Below are 10,484 nucleotides of genomic sequence, written 5' to 3'. Positions count from 1 at the left end.
TCTGTAAGACTATCGCACTCTCTAACGTCAATTTCGTTGAATAACAGTGCTTATCGCTGGGTGACAAGCTCTTGTAATATGCGGAGAACATTTTGAAAATGACATCTAATCAATATAATTTATAATCTTTATAAACCTAACTATTTTGTACCGTATCCGACCTATCCGTGAAATTCTCTAGCCATAAAGGCTATCTCTCCCGGGTTTTCTGCAACCATGATGCGCGCGCATCCTGAATGTTTACAAACCTATAATTGGTCTATACACCGAAGCATTGCCGTGTTAGAATAGAAAAGGGTCCTGTCCAAACTGTTGCTATAAAATTAGAAGCACACAATTCCCTAAAATATTATTATATGCTTCAACATTAAGATTTCTACTCGAAGGAAATTACTAGAATAGTCAAACCTGTTCATCTTTTTGAATTAAAAAAAAATACACACAAAACATGAGAAATTAAGGTAAGCGTAAAAAAAGTCCTCCATAAGTGTTGATTTTTGGTGAATTGCATGGAAACTAATGGGCATCATTTTGACCCTGAACCTTTCCAAAACACGTGCGTCACATTCATGACACTAAATGAGAAAATGTGACAAAATTTCAAGAAATAAATTGTGGTTTAACAAAACAATATGCTTAAAACTGCAAGCTTGTTTTGAAAGATTAATAAATGCATGATTTTTCACCAATGTGTGATTTAGCTGTGATTCGGCCGTAGGTAATCACAGCTTGCCGATATATAGCCATATCTCACATCTATGAGTGTGATATTGCGTTTATACAACAGTTCGACAGCACGAGTGTGTAAATACATAAAAAAATACAGTGCTGTCCTGGAGCTCACATCTCCGAAAACGTCAAAGCTAATTTTCAAATAGACGTTATCTTCAGGGCTTGACATTAACACCCGCCAACCAGCCAAATGCGGGTGGATTTCAGCTGTGGCGGGTAACACGGTCACTACTGCTGGCCAAACTGTTGCTATAAAATTAGAAGCACACAATTCCCTAAAATATTATTATATGCTTCAACATTAAGATTTCTACTCGAAGGAAATTACTAGAATAGTCAAACCTGTTCATCTTTTTGCATTAAAAAAAAATACACACACAAAACATGAGAAATTAAGGTAAGCGTAAAAAAAGTCCTCCCTAAGTGTTGATTTTTGGTGAATTGCATGGAAACTAATGGGCATCATTTTGACCCTGAACCTTTCCAAAACACGTGCGTCACATTCATGACACTAAATGAGAAAATGTGACAAAATTTCAAGAAATAAATTGTGGTTTAACAAAACAATATGCTTAAAACTGCAAGCTTGTTTTGAAAGATTAATAAATGCATGATTTTTCACCAATGTGTGATTTAGCTGTGATTCGGCCGTAGGTAATCACAAAAATTTTCCCTGAAAACCACGATTGCAAATTTGACATTTTAAAGAGTTAAAACAAGTAGTTAATATACATTTTAGTTCAATATTTGAATTTGATATATTGTCAACGCTGACTGTTTTTGCTCCATTTGGTTAATTGAAAATAGTTATAAACAAAGCTTAAAGCAGAACAGTCGCGCATGTCTGAGCAACACACAGCGGTGTTTCGTTACTGAATGATTCGCCTTTTTGAATTTTGAATAATTTCTGTCAATGATTCAGTGGTCCATTCATAAAGACAGTGAGACACCGAAGTTGGTGTTAATAATGTGGCTCCTCTGTGTGTTGTGTTTGTCAAACGGTGTACAGACAGGTTTCTCCTGCATAGAGAATTATGAGGCAGCCGTCTCCGTCAAATTTTGTGCCGCCTCTGGTTGTAGCGAAACAATCACGTGCAAGCATCACTGAACAGCGTCCATTAGGGCTTTTAGTCCAAAAGTGTGCACATTTGAAGAAATACTGATATCTTTACACACATTCACTTTACATTTCTTTAGACAGAATCATAATTTCTGTTCATTTTCCACTTAATTATGCAATGTGATGAGCATTAGTAGCTTCCAGCACGGTCTCAGTATGTTTTCTCTTTCGCGATCACTGTTCTGACTCGGAGGATGCTCATTCGATGCTCATGTCACTTATATTGTGCGATCATAACCCGCACTCTCATTCTGATGACGGGCTTTTATTACTAGGTTGAAAACCGATAAAAATGTTACAATTCAAATCAGTTGAGATGTTAAATGAATTGCGATACAACTGGGGGAAGGATTTATATGAATGTATAAATTGTATTTATTTTTTTTTTTTTTCATTTTGACTCCGTGTATGTATAATGCAAAATTAAAGTAGTGTTCATAAGCGGAGTGCTGCTTTGTTTACAGCGGTAACCAAGGAAACGCTGTATCGCTGCTGTTCCATAAGCGCCACCTGGTGGCAGAGAGTAAATTTGCTTCTCTTTCAGCCTGTCTGCTGTTACGGTTTCATTCAGATTGTATATGCAGTTTTATGTAGAATAGTTTCACAAAACTACAGTCTGACAATCCTGTTTTTGCTTCAAATTTCGAAATTATACAATCTAATTTAGATTAAAAACTGCTCATGCTGCATGTATGCAGCATGTTTGTTTGGATCATGATTAAAATGCAGTGTTGCCTCTAATTTTCAACTAAAAGGGCACAGGTAAAACCTCAGTTTGTTTTTTATGAAGATTTTTTTTCCTATTTGTGTTATACATTTTCAATTTAGTTTTGTTATTTGACATATTTCAGTTTCTCAAAGAATTGTGCAGCATTTTGTCCAAGCAATAATAAAATGACACCTTTTCATTTATAATTTGTCTTAAATCTCTCTTTTAAAGGGTTAGTTCACCCAAAAATGAAAATTAGCCCATTCTTTACTCACCCTCAAGGCATCCTAGGTGTATATGCCTTTTTTCTTTCAGACGAATCCAATCGGAGTTATATTAAAAATTGTCCTTGCTCTTACAAGCTTTAGAATGGCAATGGGTGGGTGTTTCTGCTCAATAGTCCAAAAGAAGTGAAATAAAGCGCATCCATCCATAATAAAACGTGCCTCACATGGCTCTGGGGGTGAATAAAGACCTCCTGTAGCGAATCAATGCATTTTTGTAAGAAAAATATCCAGATTTAAAACGTTATAAACACTTTTCCCTCACTTCCGCTAACTGTCATATGTGCAAGCCTTTCCGGCGGATGACATAGGATATATGCGTAGCGAATGCGCCTGTGAGATATGCTAGTCTCACAATCCTCCGACATTTTTCTTTACAAATCCTCGTTTTGTACTTCTAATTTGTGACCTGCGTTTTGTTTTGCTCTCTCCCCCGCGCTTTCGTCACTAATCATCCTGAACATGCACTACACACTCTCTCGTGAACGCATACAACAGTTAGAAGTGAGAGAAAAGTGTTTATAACGTTTTAAATATGAATATTTTTCATACAAAAACGCATCGATTCGCTACAGGAGGCTTTTATTCATCCCCAGAGCCATGTGAGGCACGTTTTATTATGGATGGATGCGCTTTATTTCACTTCTTTTGGACTATTGAGCAGAAACACCCACCCATTGCCATTCTAAAGCTTGTAAGAGCAAGGACAATTTTTAATATAACTCCGATTGGATTCGTCTGAAAGAAAAAAGTAAAAAGTGTTTGTTACCGCCAGTTAAAGGGTGGGTACAATCTGTGCACATGATCAGGAGGATACCACCTCTGCCTCATTTTGAGCCAGGAAAAACCCTGTGTATTCACTACACAGCACGACTGTTTAATGATTAATTGTGATGAATGATTTTTGTGACTTTATGTGTGTGTCAGCTGCTCATGTATAATAACTAATGGGATTGTGATTATAAAGACACTTTTTCATCTTCTGTCCTTAACAGACCACAAAATTGGCCAGCCAAGCAACTCTGAAGGTACGTCTCATCAGTGTGATGTGAACCTCTCCAATCTGATCACTCGAGTCTGTTTTCTATGAGGACTGGCTTAAAATATAAATTTACCTATTTCAGACCTGCCAACCTGTAAGCATTTTGCTTAGCGGATATGCATATTAGGGCCTTTCGCACCGCTTTAGTTCCAGAACTAAATGTACAGTACTAAAGTACTGGGACGATTTTGCGCGAGCTATTTCCCAGTACCATTTAAAGGGTTGCATTCGCACCGACAGTGTGTACTAGGAAGTGATGGTAAGCCGGTCAACAGCGACGTCATTTGTGCGCGGCGTTCAACAACAGAAACAAAGAACAACATTAACAACAAGGGCGTTTTCGTACGCGTTTGGCCAATCAATGTCTACTTGCGTCACGATTAGTACCAGTTGTGCTGGTTAGACCCTGCTCCGGAGTAGGAGCTAATTTGGTTCTCGAAAAAGGCAGTCCGGTACTAAAATCGCACCCAGTTGCGGTGGTGCGAAAACGCCAAAAAGTGGTAGTTCCACAATTAGTTCTGGTACTATGAAAAGGTTCCCGCGGTGCGAAAGGACCTTTTGACCTCAAAGTACGCTGGTACGATTGTCACTCTAAACTACGTCAAAACCTGGTGACGCCTCCGTCCACACATGGTACTCAAATCAAGCAACCGCAAAAGAAGTGATCGACCAATCAAAGTGTTTTTTCAGTTTTGCGTTTAAATGATTTCCATGCATTTTATTTCTCTCCAAACTGGCTCTGTTTGTGTGTCCGTGAGTCTGCGCGCTGAGATGAGAAAACGCCTCCCCGCTATAATGAGCATTTGACAAAGCAACACACGCCAAACATCTTCCCTTGTGATGACTTGTAATGAGAAGCATTTCTAAACCTGTTGTCCAACAAAAATTAAAAATTATAACGTACTCCACAACATCAGTTGAATGTTAGTAATAAGTTCCTTTTGTGATTTGATGTAGCTTCTTATCACAGAATGACGCAGAAATATATAATCACTACTGTAATAAAGGCTATGTCGATTAGCAATGGAGTATTATTATTATGAAAATACCGGAGATGGCTTAAAAAACACTGATAAGCTATACGTTGTATTGTCTTTGTTTGATCAGTTTAAGCGTTTCTATATTCTTTTTGTTCAGCTACAGCAATGCCTTTGTCCATATAAGGGATTTCCTGGAGCGTCATCAGTTCTAGTACTTCTGTGATGCATATGTGGATTTTCTGCACAAGTGCGCCCTCCGGCTTCCAGTATGAATGAAACAGACATTACATGTGTTTATAGCACTAAATAATGGCAAGTCCATAAAAATAATACTTCTCTCAAAAGAAAATTGAAGTAGACATATGATAATCCATGTTTTTCTACAGTGTACAGAAGTTTACTATAAGTTTTAATTGAAGTGTACTAATTTTTTATTTTTTTTTAATCGCATTTTAAATCACAGATGGCACAAAATACTCTGATGTGCCAAGCCATCAGAACCAAACTGAAAACCGTGGTTAAAAACTGAGGTATTTATTGAACCGTGGGCTAACTGTATTGTTGCATCCTTTACTCTAAAATACTGTATAACAGAAATAGCACAAAGGTGTGTGTGAATTGAGTGCAGACCCTGAGTTCTAACTCTTCACTTTAACAAACTGATATTGATTATTGAATCTTATTAAAATAAATGCACACACACACACACACACTAATTGTGAGATGCTGAAGAACTAGTCTGTGTGAATGCAGGCACACATGGGCTGATATACAACAAACACATGGGCTGCACCTCTAGAAAATACTGAACTAAACCATCATAATCTAAATGAAAAGTGGTGATTATGTGATGTGAGGAACGCTGCTCACAGAAGACCATGTTAAAGGTATAGTTCACTCAAAAATGAAAATGTGCTCACCCTCAGGTCATCCAAGATTAGGATGTATTTGTTTCTTCACATCAGATTTGGAGAAATTCGGTATTCCATCACTTGCTCAGCAATGGATCCTCTGCAGTGAATGGGTGCCGTCAGAATGACAACTGATAAATTGGAGGAAATGTTATGATGGGTTATGGACTCATAAATAAGAGATTTATTTATTTAGCCAGAGGTCATGGTTTGAAGTTAAAACGTCATGATGGATTTGTTTCAGCTTTTGTCTTCTCCAGATGTTAACTGATGGACTGGAGTGGTGTGGATTACTTGTGGATTATTGTGATGTTTTTATCAGCTGTTTGGACTCTCATTCTGATGGCACCCATTCACTGCAGAGCATCCATTGCTGAGACAGTGATGCAGTGACACATTTATCCAAACCTGTTGAAGAAACAGACCCATCCTGATCTTGGATGCCCAAGGGGAAGCACATTTTCAGCAAGTTCTCATTTTTGGCTGAACTATTCCCTGAAGTCCAGCAGTAAGACCTCTGCCGTCTGTAGTTTATATACGCTGCTTTATTCTGTCTCTGCCGCCGCTGCTGTGGATGAAGTTACGGGGCTATAAACCACCGCCTGAGCCGGTAACACTCACCGCATGCTGCACACATGTGTGTTTCTGTGTATGTGAGAACACTGAGTCAGATGCTCGACTTGTGACAGGCGTTCAGTGTGCAGATGCTGCTCGTTTTCAGTATGCATATCATAACTTCACTTGATTCCCGCCATTCACTGCAGCTAATAAAAACTCAGATTTCAGTCCATTTGAAGGTCATGTGACCGATCATGCCTCCTCACACAGTGTTGATGGTCTGTCATGCATGTGATGTGACTCATGTTTTATTTGTGTGTGAAATACACCATTTTGTGAGAGTGTGTGTTCACCCGTGTGTTTCTCTCTCAGGCTTCTGAATTGGGACAGACGTTAAATGACAGTGTTCTCAAGCCCACACAGGAGAAGGTAACCAGCATGTTTGTTACTAGTATGTAACTAGTCTAGTTAGGAGTGAGTGTGTTTCTCACAGCGCTGCCAGTAAATGAGAGACGCAGAAAGATTTTCATCATGCCAAAGTACATTTTCTACATTTGGATAAAACTAATTTTGTATACAAGTAAATTAATCCAGGTTTAAAAATATTCATGCCAACGTTCAGAAGTTTAGGGCAGGTAAGATTTTTATAAATGTTTTTGAAAGAAGTCTATTTTCACCAAGGCTGCATTTAGTTAAAAAGTGAAAAATAGATCGTTCAGATAAATGTTTTTAAATGTGTGAATATCTGTTAAACTGTAATTTATTCCTGTGATCATTACTCCAGTCTTCAGTGTCACATGATCTTCAGAAATCATTCTAATATGCTGATTTGCTGCTCAACAAACATTTCTGATTATTATCAATGTTGAAAACAGTTGTGCTGCCCATACATTTGTTTTAGGGTTTCTTTGATTAATATAATGTAAAAAAAAACAAAAAAAAAACAGCATTTACTTGAAATATAAATCTTTTTGTAACATTATAAATGTCTTCACTGTAATTTTTGATCAATTGAATGCAGTCTTGCTGAATTGCTTTTAAAGGGGTCCTAAAAACGAAATATCTCCCTTTGGAGTGGACTTTGAGATTTGTAAGTTTCTAGATCTTTTTTATGCCCAAACATACACACTACACACTGACTAAAATTTAAAAAAAGTGAAAAAGCATAATAGGACCCCTTTAAAATGAATCTTACTGACGGCAAACTTTTGGATGGTAGAGTATATCATACATGTGGTGTGTTGCCTCTGTATAAATAATTTAGTCTTAAGATTAAAGTTATAAATTCCTAAAAAAGCATTTTTCTCAAAATGCTTGCTGTGAGGGTAAGATGTGCCAGTGACTGCTCACTGTGAGCTTTGCATCCAAATACACTACCAAGTACTATAATCAGGAGTGTTAGTCTGACCTCAGTCTCATTCTGTTACGCCAGAGTGATATTTTGCATAAACTGTCAAAAATTGTAGCCTTATACATATACAGTATGTTTATCAGATTTTTTTGTGGTGAAATGTTTCTGTGTGAGGTTCAGCATCAGCAGTGGATCTCACTGAATGAACTCTCTACAGATGCCATCATGAAGCTAGTTCTTCTGTTGCTGATCAGTGCAAATGTTAGACGACATAGAAGCGTGTTTCAGTCTGATGTCCACTGCTCTCTAACACTGCTCTGACTCATGTAGGTGAAGGATGGAAAGTTGTTTGATGAAATGGCTGTCAGCATCACAGGTCTGGCCACAAAGGTACGAGGCTGCCGGCTGCTCGCGATCGTCTGATGTGATGCAGTGACGCACGTCAGCTGATCGTGAGCAGAGAGAAACCCTTGTGCTCTTTCTGTGTCTCAACTCACTTTTCTTTCTCTTTTTCTGCTGCCATTGTGATTACGGTGGTGAGTACGATGATTTAGACATAAAAGAGCGTATGTAATCATGAGAAGACTCTGTGGAAATCAGTCAGTAGCCATGGATGCTTGTATTAAGGACCCCATGACAATCCAGATTACTTTGGAGTTTTTAGCAAAAATAAATGATAAAAACAGCCGTAATATTTCTCGCCATGAAAATAGCCATAGAAGCTGGAATGGCGTTAAACACAAACAAACAATCCAGATTACAGCTCTCTGTGCTCCTAGTTCTAGCAGATACACACTTTTCATATGTACAGTATCTCTCTTCTGGAATAACAGACTGAAATATTGCTGACTCTAATTAGTTTTTTTGTCTCATGCTCTGAAGAAAGAGCCGCCCCGTTATGTTCTGCCCAAACTTACTGTTTAATAGGAAAGACGAGAACTTAAAAAAACTGTTAAAAGAACGTAAAACGCAAACTGTTTCATGGGGTCTTTAAAAATAAAATCATGTCATGTTTACAGTAATACATCACTGCTTTTTAACAAAATAACTTGAAGGCCCTTTCACACCAAAGCAAAAAAATACAAAATAAATAAATAAATACATTGGTCTGTTCACACAGAGAATGAATGAGCTGAACGAAATGCAAAGGTGACTCGTGCATTTTCAAAAACTATTTCGATTCATTTTCACATTCTCCATTAAAATACCTTCAATGATATGTGACTTGTTGGAATCGGACAAAAAATGACTGAGCTACAGCCATTTGAAGGCGATAAAGTCAGCAGGATTGATTTTGAGAAAAATCGAGTTCAATTTTTCTGAAGATTCCGAAGCAACAGAACAAAGATGCAAATAAACGGTAGTTTAATCAAGAGCAGCGAGTGATTCTGTCTTTTCTTTTAATGTCTGATTAACATTGAGACAGATCTATATTAAGACCTACTGTAATGGATGAATCTAATATAATGTTACACATCAGATTTTTCCCCAACCATTAATTAAACGTTCATGTAAGACATAACAGATTATGTTTGTGTGAATCTCGCCATATTTCGCAATAATGTACTTTATAGGGAGATCGCATGCTCTTCGAAAGGTGCGTCTTATGCACGTGCTTTGCAAATGTCAGTCAGCGCGATCGTTTTGTTTTCATCAGCATGGGTTTGAAAATCATATTTCACTGGTTTGTACTCATCTCATGGAGAAATCAATATGAATATTCACAAAGCTGGAATGCTGCGCTTTGCAACAATAGTCCTACCACTTGTGGTGAGAAGCAGCAGCAGTGAGCAGAGAAAAAGGCACTCCTCAGAAAATGTACAAATAAAGATCATTTTAGGTGTTTAATTACTATTTGGAGCTTTGGGATTGCTAGAAGAGGGCTTAATGAACTCCGTTTTGTGAAAACCTCAAATTCGACCTTTTTCACTTCTTTTGCCTGTAGCTCAAAATTAGACCGTGCACATTCCAACTAATTTTGCCAGCACGGGTCACACATGTAAACACATCCGCTGCTGCTCCAGACTCTCATTTCAGTCATAAACTAATGACACACGCTCCTTATGTTGAACTGAAGTGAGTCGAGGTCAGCAGCACCAACACTGGGAACTAAAGTGAGATTAAATCCATAAAGTCACTTGTATTTACTGTGTCATTATATCTTCCTGTGCGTTTGATTATGAGGCGGGGTGAAGGGGTCTTAAATCATGTTCAGCTGGTTTTTTGTGGTTGAATTGTTCGGGGTCAGTGGTGTTGAGGCGCTGTGTGTTTGTGCAGGTTCAGGGTGCAGGCGCTAAAGGCTGGAAGGACATGACATCTTTCTTCGGTGGGAAACAAGAGGCCGCTGATGATGGGTAATTACAGATTTATTACGTTATTATTACTTCATGATTTTTGAACATACATTTACGGGGAAAAGTACAATACACAGGGCTTAAAGTTCTACAGCACTGTGCCGGATCTCCGGCGTGCGGCGTTTGGCTGCGGGGGAAAAAAGATAGTCATCCTTCATTTAAAAACACTTGTTGATATCACGTTCGAGTTCATGAGTTCGCCTACCAGTGTATGAGAGGAACACATCTTTCACTCTAAGCCAAACTAACATTACTAGCCAATCAGAAGTTTTTGCTCTTATAAACAGGAGACGCGCATAATAGTATCCAATTGCAGAGTCGCAGCTGATGAATAGAAAAGAAGCCTTGGTCTCGAGCACGACACGTTGAAAAAGCTGCGAGGCGCAATGGTAAAAGATTTCCATCTAGCGTCATATTTACATAGAAAAGCTATTAAAAAAGCA

The 10,484-nt window shown here is 38.1% G+C and overlaps 1 protein-coding gene across 1 annotated transcript in view; it reads left to right on the top strand.

Annotated features, from left to right (window-relative positions):
• arfgap1 (ADP-ribosylation factor GTPase activating protein 1) overlaps positions 1–10,484 on the top strand; it is a 24,870-nt gene that overhangs the window by 12,978 nt on the left and 1,408 nt on the right. The window contains exons 9-12 of the mRNA XM_016556160.1: positions 3,841–3,873; positions 6,709–6,765; positions 8,018–8,077; positions 9,965–10,041. Coding sequence (XP_016411646.1) covers positions 3,841–3,873; positions 6,709–6,765; positions 8,018–8,077; positions 9,965–10,041 — 227 coding nt within the window. The remainder of the gene's footprint in view (positions 1–3,840; positions 3,874–6,708; positions 6,766–8,017; positions 8,078–9,964; positions 10,042–10,484) is intronic.

Source organism: Sinocyclocheilus rhinocerous, unplaced genomic scaffold (genome assembly GCF_001515625.1).
Source record: "Sinocyclocheilus rhinocerous isolate Xijiao unplaced genomic scaffold, SAMN03320098_v1.1 scaffold3454, whole genome shotgun sequence".
Taxonomy (NCBI): Eukaryota; Metazoa; Chordata; class Actinopteri; order Cypriniformes; family Cyprinidae; genus Sinocyclocheilus; species Sinocyclocheilus rhinocerous.
The sequence above is the reverse complement of the archived record's forward strand: the minus strand, read 5'-3'. Positions and strand labels throughout refer to the sequence as shown.